The sequence below is a fragment of the Sapajus apella genome, unplaced genomic scaffold (assembly GCF_009761245.1).
Source record: "Sapajus apella isolate SASKATOON/1434 unplaced genomic scaffold, GSC_monkey_1.0 scaffold77, whole genome shotgun sequence".
NCBI lineage: Eukaryota > Metazoa > Chordata > Mammalia > Primates > Cebidae > Sapajus > Sapajus apella.
The window spans coordinates 2482599-2498563 of record NW_022437017.1 but is presented as its reverse complement, the minus strand read 5'-3'; the positions used below and the strand labels follow the sequence as shown (position 1 = coordinate 2498563).

The 15965-nt window shown below is 39.9% G+C and overlaps 1 protein-coding gene across 7 annotated transcripts in view; it reads right to left on the bottom strand.

Annotated features, from left to right (window-relative positions):
- Positions 1–1348: 1348 nt before the first annotated feature.
- Positions 1349–15965, bottom strand: part of ZNF699 (zinc finger protein 699) — an 18274-nt gene continuing 3657 nt past the window's right edge. For 3 of the 7 annotated variants that reach the window (XM_032251901.1, XM_032251902.1, XM_032251905.1), the window contains 5 exons: positions 14671–14723; positions 12682–12808; positions 8195–8305; positions 7302–7485; positions 1349–6646 (listed from right to left, as the gene is read on the bottom strand). In XM_032251901.1, the coding sequence (XP_032107792.1) occupies positions 5182–6646; positions 7302–7485; positions 8195–8305; positions 12682–12808; positions 14671–14718 (1935 nt within the window). In that variant the 5' untranslated portion in view covers positions 14719–14723 and the 3' untranslated portion in view covers positions 1349–5181. Of the gene's footprint in view, positions 6647–7301; positions 7486–8194; positions 8306–12681; positions 12809–14670; positions 15585–15965 lie in introns of those variants that run through there. The other 4 variants (XM_032251900.1, XM_032251903.1, XM_032251899.1 and 1 more) reach the window with 4 other exon arrangements.

The window sequence follows — 15965 nt, the reverse complement described above, 5'->3', positions numbered from 1 at the left end:
ACTACACAAGCATGTTTAAAGCCTCTGTTCATATTTTACTGGTTAACATTCCATTGCCCAAAACAAGTCACATAGCAAAGGGCATGAAAAGGAACAAGGAAATGGGGCCATTAATTTTCTAGAATCTGGTAGGGAAAGTCAAGGTACCTGGACCATGAGATGAAACCACCTTCTGAAGCAGAAAGAAAAAAAAGACCTATTGAAAGAAAGGTTACAGCCAGGCATGGTGGCTTTCACCTGTAATCCTAGCATTTTGGGAGGCCAAGGTGGGCAGATCACTTGAGCCTAGAAGTTCGAGACCAGCCTGGGCAACATAGCAAAACCCTGTTTCTACAAAAAATACAAAAAAAAAAAAAAAAAAGCTGGGTATGGTGGCGCATGCTTGTAGTCACAACTATTCAAGAGGCTGAGGTGAGGGTCACTTGAGCCCAAGAGGTCGAGGTTGCAGTGAGCTGTGATTTAATACAGGCTTTCAGGATAATTTCCAACTTTTATGAAAGACTAGAAACCTGATACAAAACAGACAAGCATAATAAAAGAAATTGGCCGGGCACGGTGACTCATGCCTGTAATCCCAACACTTTGGGAGGCCGAGACAGGCAGATTATGAGGTCAGGAGTTCCAGACCAGCCTGACCAACATGGTGAAACGCTGTCTTTACTAAAAACACAAAAATTAGCTGGGCATGGTGGTGCACATCTGCAATCCCAGCTACTTAGGAGGCTGAGGCAGAAGAATTATTTGAACCCGAGGTGGAAGTTGCAGCAAGCCAAGATCGTGCCACTGTACTCCAGCCTGGGCGACAGAGCGAGACTCCGTCTCAAACAAAACAAAAAAAAAAAAGAAAGAAATCACAGGACAAACCAGTCATCAACATAGACACAGAAATACTTTTTTTAAAGTAACATACTGAATCTAGCAAAAATGAGAAGGCGAATAAACCATATCCAAGTGTGGTTTATTTCAGTAATAGATGTTATTTTACCATATGAAAATCAAATAATATATAATTCACCTTATTAAGAGATTTAAGGATTTTTTTTTCCAGACCTCTCAGGGATGATGAGGATTTCTCAAAGACCCTGACACATGCAGAGAAGGCACTAGATAAAATCTAATGTCCACTCATGATTTTTACAAAACAATCTTGACAATCCAAGAATAAAACAGAATTCTCTTAATTTGATAAAGGTTATTTATAAAAAAAACTTCTAGGTAGTATCATAGTTAATGGTGAAATATTAAACATGTTTCCCTAAATTCAGAAACAAGGCAAAGATATTCATTTTCATCATTTCTATTCATTACTCTAAAGAAATAAAGCAAGAAAAATAAACAAAAAATAAAGTTTAGAAATTAGGTAAGACTTTCTTTTATTGGTATTAACAGGATTATATATATATAAAAAATCCAAAATAATCCACAAAGCATTTGAATAAATAATTGGATTTATAAATGTCACCAGCTATAAAGTCAATATACAAAAAGATACTGCAATTCTATGTACTAGCCAAAAATATTGAAAAACAAATTTAAAATATTTACAAAGTAAAATATTCCACATACTTAGAAATAAACAAATCAAGACTTCTACAATTAAAACTTTAAATTGAGAAAAGTTAAAGACAACCTAGGTAAATGGACAATTATACCACATTCATTAATTGGAAAATTCAATATTGTAAAGATGTCAATTATCCTTAGGTTGTTTTATAAAGTCAATGCAATCACAAGCACAGTACCAAAAAATTTATTTGTGAAAATTAATCCTGAGATTGCAAAATTAATTTAGAAAACATGGGAACACAGAAGGCAAGACAATCTTAAAGAATAAAAAGCTGGAAGGCTCTCACTACCAGATTTACAAAAATATTACAAAGCAACATAATTAAGATAGTACAGTAATGGTGCAAGGAAAGACAAATGAACCAAGGGGCAGAGATTGCCTAAGCAGAGGGGAAAAGTATGGTCTCTTTGATAAATCTATATATACACACCTTGATCCTACCTCACGCACTACAAAAAAATTATTCAAAATAGATCACAGATCTAAATAAAAACAATAAAGAATATAGAAGAAAACATAGGAGAATAGATTCATTATCTTGGTCCAGGCAAATAATTCTTAAACAAGTGTCAGATCTCAAGTTGATCTCTACGCTCATTAAAGACTGAGCAGAAATCTTTAGTGATCTAAAGACATGTTAACAGATCACATTTGACTTTTCTAAAATGCTATCTAGGAACCCCTAGCAGAGTTCCCAGACTTCACAGATCCCACTTGCTGCTAAGACCAGCATGATAGCTAACAATATTACCCCTATTTTTAGATCCTACCTGCCCACTGCTGCCTTCTCCCCTTTCCATATGTGTCAGAACTGCCAGAACTCTGACACAGTCAGTGTAGACTCTAACCCAGTATCTGGATAAGCGCGGGCGCTAACCCTAAACAAATGAGTATTACATTCCCCAGGCCAGTGACTAGAGTACAGCAGGCAAGTGAGCCAGTCAGAGCCAACCAGATTCAATTCTGAGAATCATATTGGAACTGTTCAAAAAAAACAATCACTCTTTTCTCCCTGAGACTTTAAGCCGGGAAAATAGCAGCCAGAGTTTCTAGGGCCTGCTATGAAGAGACAACCTGCTTGGAACAAAAGCTAATGCGAGAGGATACACAGCCAAGACAGGGAGACAGAATTCAACTAGATAACGTTTTTTTTAGTCCCAGGATTTAGCCATGCCTGAAGCTTGTTATACCCAAGGACTTTTTAGTAATAAATTATTTAAGCCAACGAATTCCCTTTAAAGAGTGAAAAGACAAGATGGAGATTGGGAAATGTTATCTGTAATATATGTATATATAATATACATATTTTATGTATATATGTAATATATAATACATGGTTTATACACATGTATGCATGTGTACCTAGATATAGATACACATATATGCAATAAAGGGCACATAACCAGAAGAAAACCCTTCAACTTTTCTTTTAAAAAAGGAACCATAAATCAGTGAAACCATAAATGTTTCAACAGGTGCCCTCACAAAAAAAATCCAAATAGCCAATAAGCACACTGAAAAGTACTCAAAATCATTACACATCAGGTAAATGCATGCTCTGCTGAATGATTAAAATCAGAAAGTGCTGGCCAGGTGTGTGAAACAACTACAACTGTCATACATTGTTCTGGGGATTCTTGGTGGAACCAGTATTTTTTTGAAAACTGGAATACCTACCAAAACCAAACTGAAAGTCTACCCTATGATCAGTAAATTCATTCCTGCACATATAGCACATACCAAGATAAATAAGCCCATACATCTATCAAAAGAGCAATTAAAAGTCAACTACACATTTTGTTGAGCAAAAGAAGCCAAAACACATTAACTGTACATATTATATTTTCACATTTAGATGAAAATCAAGAACAAACACACCAAGTCAATTATAGTAAGAGTCAAAATTGTCGTTGCCCTGTGGAGTAATTAATCACTGAGAAAGAGGATGAAGGAATTTCCTAATGTCCTGGAAATGTTCTCTGTTTACTAGGACGTATACATACATGAAATTTCATCAAGCTGTACATTGAAGACTAGCATACTTCATGCATGTTAGCGTATGTATAACATAAAATAAAAAGTGATTAAGGGCAAGTAGTAGAATAATACTTTTAAAGGGAAACTATAATACTATAGCTAAAAGTGCCTGAAGCAATTCATGTTCTTACATTAAGGAAAAAAAGCAGTAAAATCTTTTCTGTTTGAAGGTGTCAAGTATAAATCTTCCTCCATTAAAACGGGATGACACCCTGTGGATGCTTACCTCAATTACTAAGGGTAACCCCTCTCACTCTCCACAGCTCTTACTTTTGAGACTTGCAAAAATATCTTTCCCCATGAATAGAGTGACATGATGCGGTTGGACTGTGTAAGACAGACTGCAACATAAGAAAAATGGCAATCCCAGAGCTTGCCAGAAAATCCAAGAAGCTGTATGTGGTGATAGCTGTAGAGCTGCTGCCTCAGAGGACACTGAAGTCAAGCAAGCATTTAATGTTCAGTGTTTTATTTTGTTTTTGAGAAAGGGTCTCACTCTGCCACTCAGGCTGGAGTGCAGTGGCATGATCATAGTTTACTGCTGCTCCAAACTCCTGGGCTCAAGTGATCCTCCTGAGCCATCACACCCAGCTATAAAATTCAGTTTTGGGCAAATATTAATCAATGAGTCCAACAATCAGAAAAATGAGCTGAAAACTAGGTGACCAGGCCTTTATACATCTGTCTCCCTGTCTGATGGCCCCACTAAACATAGCATAATGGCTTTTTCTTCCCTTATGCCTTTCACATCTCATATAAACTCTTTAGACAAGTCTAACACAACTGGAGAAAAAAGTGATTCTGGGAAATGTAGTTAATGTAACACAATTTTTATACTCAAAACACTGGATCCAATTCCCAGCCATGAGTAAGGACAAAGAACAAAATATAAAAATAGTATATTAAATTAATTTCTGCTGAATTACTCACTAGACAGGAAAGGCATTTAACAGTAAAAACTGATCATCTCAAAACCTTAAGGCTCTTAGCAAAAAAGAACAAGAAAAATACTGAGTGGGCAATTTCCATTGTCTGCCATGTACACTAAAAGCAAAATACCAACAAAACCAAAGTGTCAATATTATAATGACTACCCACTTAAAGAACAATGAACATTAATTAGAAAACACTTTTTTTAAAAAGACCACTGGTGCCTATACAGAAAAAATATTTCATATCCTCCATGGATCCAAAAGACTTTATAACGGAAATTATATTTATATCAGAACCAAAATGAAAGCACCTCATAATAAAAAGTATGTGGCTAGAGCTGAAAAGGTAAATTTATCACCTTAAATGTTCCATCAGAAAACACTGGTAATCAGCGAGCCAGTTGTTCACTTAAAGGATGAGGCACTGATCTTCATTTCTAGTATGAATTCTCTTATACATAGTAAGTAATGTTCATAAAGGCTTTAGCACATGATTTACATACACAGGATTTCTCTAAGGCGTCCTCAAATCTTCAAAACGATAAGCAACAATTTCCTACTTTCTAACATTCATAGGGTGTCTCCACAGTATGAGACCTCACAAGTTGCCTAGGATCTGAAGCTCTGCAGACATTCCCATATTCCTTACATTTGTATGTTTTCTCTAGTGTGAGTTTTCACATGTCTTCGAAAGTAGGCAGGACAAACAAAGGCTTTCCCACATTCCTTACATTCATAAGGTTTCTCTCCAGTGTGGCTTCTCACGTGTCTTCGAAAGGATGAGGGACAACTGAAGGCTTTCCCACATTCCAGACATTCAAAGGGTTTCTCTCCAGTGTGCATTCTTGCATGTACAGTAAGGTATGAAGAATGACGAAATGCTTTCCCACATTCCTTACATTCATAGGGCTTTTCCCCAGTGTGTGTTCTCATGTGGATCCTAAGGGCTGAGGGATAAATAAATGCTTTCCCACATTTCTTACATTCATAAGGTTTCTCTCCAGTGTGAGTTCTGATATGTACTGTAAGGTGGGAGGAACTAATGAAGGCTTTCCCACATTCCTTACATTCATACGGCTTCTCTCCACTGTGAGTTCTTAAGTGTTCGGTGAGGGACGAGGAACGACTAAAGGTCTTCCCACACTCCTTACATTCATACTGTATCTTTCCAGTGTGATCTCTCACATGTGCCCTAAAGGATGAGGGACAACTAAAGGCCTTCCCACATTCCTTACATTCGTAGGGCTTCTCTCGACTTTGATTTTTCACATGTGTATTAAGGGAAGTGGGAAGATAGAAGGCCTTTCCACATTCCAGACATTCATAGGGTTTTTCTCCAGTGTGTTTTCTCATATGGATACTCAAGGAGGAGGGACAATTGTAGGCTTTCCCACATTCCTTACATTTGTAGGGTTTCTCTCCGGTATGTGTTCTCACGTGTACAGTGAGTTTTGAGGACTCGCTGAAGGCCTTCCCACACTCTTTACATTCATACGGCTTCTCTCCAGTGTGAATTCTTATATGTATTATAAGGTGAGAGGAAGAACTGAAGGCCTTCCCACATTCCTTACATTCATATGGCTTATCTCCGCTATGAATCCTTTTGTGTTTGGAGAGTGAGGAGGAACAACTGAAGGCCTTCCCACATTCCTTACATTCATAAGGCTTATCTCCACTATGAATCCTTTTGTGTTCTGTAAGCGATGAGGAACAACTGAAAGCTTTTCCACATTCCTTACATTCATAGTTCGTCTTTCCCACGTGAAGCTTCATATGTGCCCTAAAGAATGAGGAACAACTGAAGGCTTTGGTACATTCCTTACATTCATAGGGCTTCTCTTCAGTGGGGGTTTTCATATGCTTCTTAAAACAAGCAAGAAAATGGAAGGCCTTCCCACATTCCTTGCACTCATAGGGTTTGCTTCCAGTATGAGACCTGATGTGATTCCTAAGGGACGAATGATCCACGAAGACCTTTCCACACTCGTGGCATTCACAGGATTTTACTTCAGTTGTTCTCTTGACTGAATCAAGATTTGGAACTTGGCTGAAGGTCTGTCCATGTTGATTTTCTTCACTACATTCATAGATGTTTTCTACCATAGGATTTCTTTTAAAAATAAAAGACACATTATTAGTAATAAATTTTTACCAATTTCAGTGAATGTGTATGTTTTCTGGCCTTCTGTCAAGTTATAAATTGAAAGTTCTCACAAAGCGCTCTACCACAGCCAATACTGTCGCCACGTTTTTGACTCACAGATTTTTCTTATAATTGTTTACAAGTGAAGTATGTGTCAAACATTCAAAATCTCAGTCTCATTTGTGGAAAAAATTAACTCATGAAAATTCTCAGCCGGGTACAGTGGCTCACACCTGTAATCCCAGCACTTTTGGAGGCAGAGATGGCTGGATCACAAGGTCAGCAGTTCAAGATCAGCCTGGCCAAGATGATGAAACCCCATCTCTACTAAGAATACAAAAATTAGCTGGGCGTGGTGGTGCACGCCTGTACTCCCAGCTACTCAGGAGGCTGAGGCAGGAGAATTGCTTGAACCCGGGCAGCAGAGGTTGCAGCGAGCTGAGATCATGCCACTGCACTCCAGCCTCGGTAACAGAGCAAGACTCCATCTCAAAAAAAAGAAGAAAGAAATTCTCAAATCACAATCTTTGATCCAGGCTTATTTATACATATATATTTCTTAAATTTCATAATATTTTAAGATTCTCTCCGGAGGCACTACTTTCTCATGCATGGCACTCACCTCAACTGCCTCTCATGGCTTTTGTTCTGATAATCAGTACCACAGGATTCTTGGTTTTCATGTAAACTGGAGAACCAGGAATCATTCCTTTTGAATCTTACTATTTTCTGTTCATTGGATATTTTCTCTCCACAAATATCTGGTGGGGCAACCGATTCATTAGTTTTAAGTTGAGTCTCAAAACCTGTAACAAAAAAAGTGAAAGCTTCTGTGAACAAAGGACTTTTAGCAGAGTGGCTATTTCAGGACTTTGGTATTGATAGACGCAAGGGTCAAAATGGTAAGCAATTAACTAAGAAATAATTACATGAAGATTCAGACTAACATAACTAGAATAGTATTAGGAGAACAAAACAAAAATTGGACAAAATGCACATGACCAGGCTGGGCGCAATGGGTCACGCCTGTAATCCCAGCACTTTGGGAGGCCAAGGCAGGCGGATCATGAGAAAAGGAGATCAAGGCCATCCTGGCCAACATGATGAGACCCCGTCTCTACTAAAATATAAAAAATTAGCTGGGCATGGTGGGGCACACCTGTAGTCCCAGCTACTCAGGAGGCTGAGGCAGGGGAATCACTTGAACTCCAGAGGCAGAGATTTCAGTGAGTCAAGATTGCGCCACTGCACTCTAGCCTGGCGACAGAGCGAGATTCCATCTCAAAAAAAAAAAAAAAGCATATGGCCAAATACTAACTTACAAAGAGGAAATATGGAAGGTCTTTGCCAAGAACAAGGAAAATGTGAGAGAATGACAAAAAGTCAAAATAGTCATCTGAGATATCTGTGGAAGATGAGCTTCCTCACATAAAACAAAGTTTATTTTTGTTTTTTATTTTCTTTTAAGTTGATTTTCCTCCCCCAACCAAAACAGTTTCTCTCAAGGGTTCTTGCCTTCCTGGTGCTCTCTCACACAGATGCCCTGGATAAGTTCTCTCTTCAGTGTCTGCAGGTCTTCCTCTTGTTCCCACTGGGAGATCAGATGGGGTGTGTGTAGCAGATACCCTGCACAAGCAGAAAGCCATATCATGAGGGAAAATGATGAAGAATCACAAACATTTTCATAAGACAGAAACAAACCTTCAGTCTTCTGATATTCCAAAAGTGGACAACTGTGAGTTTAACTGCAACAAAATGTCAAATTTATTTTTTTTTTAAAGGAGAGGTGGCAGGAGGAAACAGCCTCTGACATACAGAACTGATCTAATGTTCACACCTAGATCTCAATATCATTACACGCTGGTCAGACAGTCACAACCAGGACATTTTGTTCTCCTACTGAATATAAATAATCTTGTAGAATACTAATCTTGGATAAAGTTACTATGAAATTATGATAAAATGAAACAAAACAAAGTTACCTTTTAATTTTTTCTAAAGACTTTATGCTACCCACATATACTCAGTAATAGAGCATGACTGAATAATACTATCAGCAACCAGCAATACTATCCACTTTCTGTCAGCAACCAATCTAAAGTGACTGCCTGTGTCACTACGCTGAACAATGTCCCCTCAAAATTCATGATCAAATGGATCAATGGAAAAGCACACAGGGCTCAGAAACAAAGCCACACCAATATAGTCAACTGACCTTGACAAAGCAGCAAAGGCAATACAATGGAGAAAAGATAGTCTTTCCCACAAATGGTACTGGAACAACTGAACATCCACGTGCAAAATATAAATCTAGACACAGACCTTAGACCCTTCACAAAAATCAACTCAAAATGGGTCACAGACCTTACTGTAAAAAGCAAAGCTAGAAAACTCCTAAAAGATAACAGGAGAAAAATCTAGATGACCTTCTGTTTGGCAATGACATTTTTAATTATTTATTTATTTTTTTTTAATTTATTTAAAAATTTTTTTAAGAGCCATGGTCTCACTTTATCACCCAGGCTGTAGTAGTGGTGTGATTATAGCTCACTGCAGCCTCAAACTCTTGGACTCAAGTGATCCTCCAGCCTCCGCCTCCCAAGTAACTGGAACTACCAGTTCCACCACATCCTGGCACTGATATTTTAGATATAATGCTATAAGCATGATCCATAAAACAAAGAATAAGCTGAACTTAATTAACATTTAAAATTTCTGGGCCAGGTGTGATGGCTCATGCCTGTAATCCCAGCACTTTAGGAAGTCAAGGCAGGTGGATCACCTGCGGTCAGGAGTTCAAGACCAGACTGACCAACAAGGAGAAACCCCCTCTCTACTAAAAATAGAAAATTAGCTGGGCATTGTGGCACATGCCTATAATCCCAGCTACTAGGGAGGCTGAGGCAGGAGAAGAATCTCTTGAACCTGGGAGGTGGAGGTTGCAGTAAGCTGAGATCATGCCATTGCACTCCAGCCTGGGCAACAAGAGCAAAACTCCATCTCAAAAAAAAAAAAAATATCTCCCCTGTGAAAGACAATGTCAAGAGAATGGAAATATAAGCCACAGCCTGGGAGAAAATATTTGCAAAATATATATCTGAGAAGGAACTGTTATCAAAAATATACAAAGACTGTAGCAGATATCATACAGAAAAAAAATATTCAAAGAACTCTTAAAATTCAACAGTGTTTAAAAAAAAAAAAAAGGACAAAAAATGAGCCAAAGACCTTTACAGATACCTGATACCTCACCAAAGAACATATATAGATGGCAAATAAGCATATGAAAAGATGCTCAATATCACAAGTCATCAGGGAAATGCAAATTAAAACAAGGCACCACTACACACGTATGAGAATGGCCAAAATCCTGAACATTCACAACAACAAATGCTGGTGAGGATGAGGAGCAACAGAAACTCTCATTCATTGCTGGTTGGAATGCAAGATGGTACAGCCACTTTGGAAGACAGTTTTGTACTTTCTTATAAAATTAAACACCCTCTTACCATAAAATCCACCAACTGGATTGCACTCCTTTTACCCAAAGGAGTTGAAAACTTACGTCCACATAAAAACCTGCACACCAATGTTCATAGTAGCATTATTTATAATTGCCAAACGTGTAAGCAACCAAGAAGTCCTTCAGTAGGTAAATGGATAAACTGTAGTACATCTAGACAATAGAATATTAGTCAGCACTACAAAGAAATGAGCTTTCAAGCCATAAAAAGACATGGAAGAATCTTAAACGTATATTGCTAAGTGAAAGAAACCAATCTGAAAAGGCTATGTACTGCATGATTCCAACTATATGACATTTTGCAAAAGGCAACAACATTAGAAGACTGTAAAAAGATCAGTGGTTGCCAAGATTTTAGAGAAAAGGAAGGAGAGATGAATTGATAGAGCACAGAAGATTTTTACAGCAGTGAAACTATTCTGTGTGATATTATAATAGTGGATACATGTCATTATATATTCTTCCAAACCCATAGAATGTACAATATCAAGAGTGAACCCTAACATAAATTATGGACTTTGGGCATAATTTATGTGTCAATGTAGCTTCATCAGTTATAACACATTTACCACTCTGGTGGGGCATGTTGTTATTAGAAAAGGCTATGCATGTAGAGAGCCAGGGGCTATATGGGAAATCTCTGTATCTTCCACTCAATTCAGCTGTGAACCTAAAGCTGCTCTAAAAATAAAAATAAAGCCTACTTAAAAAAAAAAAAAACTCCACCCAGAACCTCAGAATGTTACCTTATTTAGAAATAGGGTCTTTATCATCCTGGTCAACATGGTGAAACCCCGTCTCTACTAAAAATACAAAAAATTAGCTGGGCATGGTGGGTCATGCCAGTAATCCCAGCTACTCAGGAGGCTGAGGCAGGAGAATTGCCTGAACCCAGGAGGTGGAGGTTGCGGTGAGCCGAGATCGCGCCATTGCACTCCAGTCTGGGTACCAAGAGCGAAACTCCATCTCAAAAAAAAAAAAAAAAAAAAAAGAAATAGGGTCTTTATAGATATAATCAAGTTAACACAAGGTTATACTAGGTTGAGGTGGGCCCTAAATCCAATGGCTGGTGTCCTTATAAGGAGAAGGAGACTTAGAAAGACACACAGGAAGAAGATGAAGGCAGAGATTGGAATGATGCATCTGTAAGTCAAGGAATGTCAATGATTGCCAGCAATCCCCAGAAGCCAGGAAGAGAAAAGGGAGTCTTTCCCCCAGAGCCTTCAAAAAAAACACAGCCCTGCTGATCCCTTGATTTCAGATACCCAGCCTCTAGAAATACTGCAAAGGAAAAAACATCTGTTGTTTTTAGCCACCAGTGTGTGATGCTCTGTTACAGAAGGTCTAGGAAACTAACACAGTCTGCTTCCATAGATCTATCCCCAAATCACTCAACTGAAGCACAAATCCTAAAACGGGTTCTTTCTAACACATGTATTCTCCCTTGCTGCACTGCAAAATAAACCCAACTTATTTAACTATAGATGTGTTCCTGGTAGTCATTGCGTAAAGGGCATAGATAGCAGTAAAATCCTCAAAATGTCAAAACTACAAACCTCCTTCCTGTGTCCCATAGTGATTGCTGAGGTTTACACGCATACTTTCAATACTTAATAAGCCTCAAGACTTTCAACCACACAAAAAAAGAAAGCATCAGCTCAATATACAGATGTTTCTTTTTTTTTTTTTTTTGACAGAGTTTCTTTTCTTTTTTTTTTTTGACAGCCTGTTGTGCAGGCTGGAGTGCAATGGCACAATCTAGGCTGACTGCAACCTCCTCCTCCCAGGTTCATGCAATTCTCCTGCCTCAGCCTCCCGAGTAGCTGGGATTACAGGCATACACCACCACGCTCAGCTAATTTTGTACTTTTAGTAGAGATGGGGTTTCTCCATGTTGGTGAGGATGGTCTGGAACTCCAAACCTCAGATGATCCACCTGCCTCAGCCTTCCAAAGTGCTGGGATTACAGACGAAAGCCACCGCACCCAGCCCAAATGTTTATTTTCATAGCAAAGCCACTAGACTGTAAGTTCATTGGGGTCAGTGACTATATCTGTCTTATTTACCAATGTCTTCCCATCCCTCAGCCCAAATCCTAGAATAAAGTCAATTTGGTGAGAGAAAATCACTTTCTTTTTTCTTTTTCTGAGATGGGATCTTGCTGAGTCGCCCAAGCTAGAGTACAGTGGTGCAATCTCGGCTCACTGCAACCTCTGCCTTCCTGGTTCAAGCGATTCTCCTGCATCAGCCTCCTGAGCAGCTGGGACTACAGGCGTGCACCACCATGCACAGCTAATTTTTGTATTTTTAGTAAAGACAGGGTTTCACCATATTGCCCAGGCTGGTCTCAAACTCCTAACTTCGTGGTCCACCCACCTCAGCCTCCCAAAGTGCTGGGATTACAAGTGTGAGCCACCAGGGACACCCGGCCTAAAATCACTTTCTAAACAACTACATGAAAAAATCTTGCCATTCTTACCTAGCGAGGCCAGGTTCTGGAAGTTTTCCAGCATCACATCTCTGTAGAGGTTCCTCTGAGCAAGATCCAGCAAAGCCCATTCCTCCTGGGTAAAGTTCACAGCCACATCCTCAAAGACTACTGAGTCCTAAAATATACCATAAATTCTATTCAGAAAGGTACAATTCCTCCAATGTGTACAAGAGGACGGATGAGGCTGACAATATTGAGGAAATGAGAGCCAATTCATAGGAAATTCAGGAGATCCCAGCATCTACTCTAGGACTCAGTCAACAAATCTCTCTTTCTATCTACACTAATTCATCACTGATCAAATCCTGACTTACAGATTTAACACTTCTAAAACACTAAATTGCCAGGCAAATTGGGTCACACCTGTAATCCCAGCACTTTTGGGGACAGAAGTAGGAGGACTACCTGAGCCCAGGAGTTCGAGACCAGCCTAGGCAACGTAGCATAGTGAGACTCAGTCTCTGCCAAAATTTAAAAGTACATATGGCCAGGTGTGGTAGCGTGTGCCTGTGGTGGCTTAGGTGGGAGGATCGTTGAGCCGCAAGGTTGAGGCTACAGTGAGCATGACCATGCCACTGTACTCTAGCCTGAACAATGACAACAAAAAAACACTAAATTTATCTCCCTACAAATTGATGGCAATGAGATAGGGAAAAACAGTGTTTTTCCTACCCTCTTACATAGTCACTCAGTACCGTATAGAACATTTCTGACACTAGCTGTGTGTGGGATATTTTCCATACCCACCAAGCAATTCCCCAATGGATACCTGCTGGGTATCCTATAATTCACTTCTGATATGATCTACCTGGAGATCCCACAGGTTGAGGGCTTGGTCCCACTTAACTGCCTCCCACTTCAGATGCCAATCCCAAGTTAAAAGGTTGTCAACTATACTTCTGACTGGCTAAAATGAGGGCTCCTACTAGCCTTTCCTTGAGTTCGATTAATTTGCTGGAACAATTCACAGAACTCATGGAAATATGTTTATTGGTTTGTCAGCACGGATATTACAAAGTATACAGATAAAACAGCCAGAAGAAGAGATGGACAGGCCAACGTATAGTGGAAAGGGGTACAGGAATTCCATGCCCTTTCCTGGCATGCCACCCCCCAGGAACCACCACACATTCAGCTATCCACAAGCTCCATCACATGGTTGATGTAAGTCCCAATCCTCTGACCTTGCCTGGGTCTTTCTGAACCAGCCCCCATCTTAAGGCTCTCCAGGAACTTCCAGACACCAACCATCTCATTAGCACACAAAAGACTGTCTTATTGCTCCAGAGATTACAAGGGTTTTTAGGAACTCTGTGCCAGGGAACAGGATGAAAGCCAAACACATATTTCACAATATCACAGAGGGTGACCAATGCCAGTCTTACAATGGCCTAGAAAAGTCCAGAGCATATTGAAGAAGTGAGAGAAATGCTCTGGAAATGAAATAATTTCCACAATGACATCATCAATTCCTTATTACAGAAATAACTTCACCTGTTACTTTATTCCCACCATAGCAATCACTACAACATTAATCACAGGGTCAAATGTAGATGGGGTTTTAATGAATAAAAATACACTGAGAGAATAGAAGCTTTTCACTTTTTCCCCCTCTCACAAACCTGAGAGGCCCAGGAGCTGCGCAAGCACAACTTTCAAGCCAGACCTACAGCTGGTTATACTTCCTTGTCTTCTAGGCCAGGGGTCAGCAAACTATGGCATATGACCACATCCAAGCTGCCACTTGAATGCATCAAGTTTTACTGGAACACAATAAAACATGTGTTTATGTACTGTCTATGGCTGCTTTTGCACTCAAATGGCAGAGCTGAATTGTAATAGAAACACTACAGCCTTCAGCGCCTAAAATACTATGTGGTCCAATGCAGAAACAGATTGCTGCTGACCTGTGCTCTAAAACATGGAAGGAGATCTGGTGCAATGGAAATTTTTTGACAATTATTACCTTTTACTTACCTGTATCCTATTTTTCTGTAACTCAGCAGTTGTTCTTTCTTCCTCCATGTCCCCTGCATGAAGAAAAGCAGGATATTGAGAAGTTAGAAGTAAAGATGACATGAGACTCCAAACCTCCCTAAAATTCCCACACTCATGAACCTGGATGTTGTACCCCATCAATTATAAGTAACAACTCCCCTCAACACACACACACACACACACACACACACACACACACACACACACACACACACACAACCAAGACACCCAAGCAAATATATACTGCTCTTATGGGAAAGTGGAACAGCCTTATGTCCCCGCAGAGATGGAAAACAGTGTTCTGGTCCATGGTGATCATAAAGAAGAGCTTAAGAGTGCTATTTTGTAAATTAAGTCTAGAAAAGTCTGACTGTCAATTTGCCCATGATAACAAAAAGTATAAAATGTATTAGGGAGCATCTTCAACAACAAGAATATACACTCCCTGTCTGAAATTCAAGAAAGCACTGATTTATAGGCCAGGCTTCTGGGAGTTCTACTCCCAGTATTTCTTACTTTTGCACCCCTTGGCTGGCTAGGCGGTATTACTGCTTAGCCCTAGACCCCTGCTCCTGCCCCCATGAGCTGCAGGGTTCCCCAAAACCTTAGTTTCTGAGAAAGAAAATCAGCCTTTTGAATTCCATATGCAAGACGCAGAGAAGGCCACTATGCTGTGATGGACATGCTAAATTTGCCTGCCCAGTACAGTGGTATCAGAATAAGAATACTTGGCCTGTATCACCCCTGATGCGGGATCTGCAGTGCTGTTTCAAAAATTTCAGACAAGAATATGTTAACAGTTACTTCCACTGTAATGGAACAAGTAGCATCTTTAAAAGCCAATAAAAGGCCAGGCGTGATGGCTCACACCTATAATCCCAGCACTTTGGGAGGCCAAGGAGGGTGAATCACCTGAGGTCAGGAGTTCGAGACCAGCTTGGCCAACATGGAGAAACCCCATCTCTATTAAAAAAAAAAAAAAAAAAGGCCGGGCGCGGTGGCTCACGCTTGTAATCCCAGCACTTTGGGAGGCCGAGGCGGGTGGCTCACAAGGTCAAGAGATCGAGGCCATCCTGGTCAACATGGTGAAACCCCGTCTCTACTAAAACTACAAAACATTAGCTGGGCATGGTGGTGCGTGCCTGTAATCCCAGCTACTCAGGAGGCTGAGGCAGGAGAATTGCCTGAACCCAGGAGGCGGAGGTTGCGGTGAGCCGAGATCGCGCCATTGCACTCCAGCCTGGGTAACAAGAGCGAAACTCCATCTCAAAAAA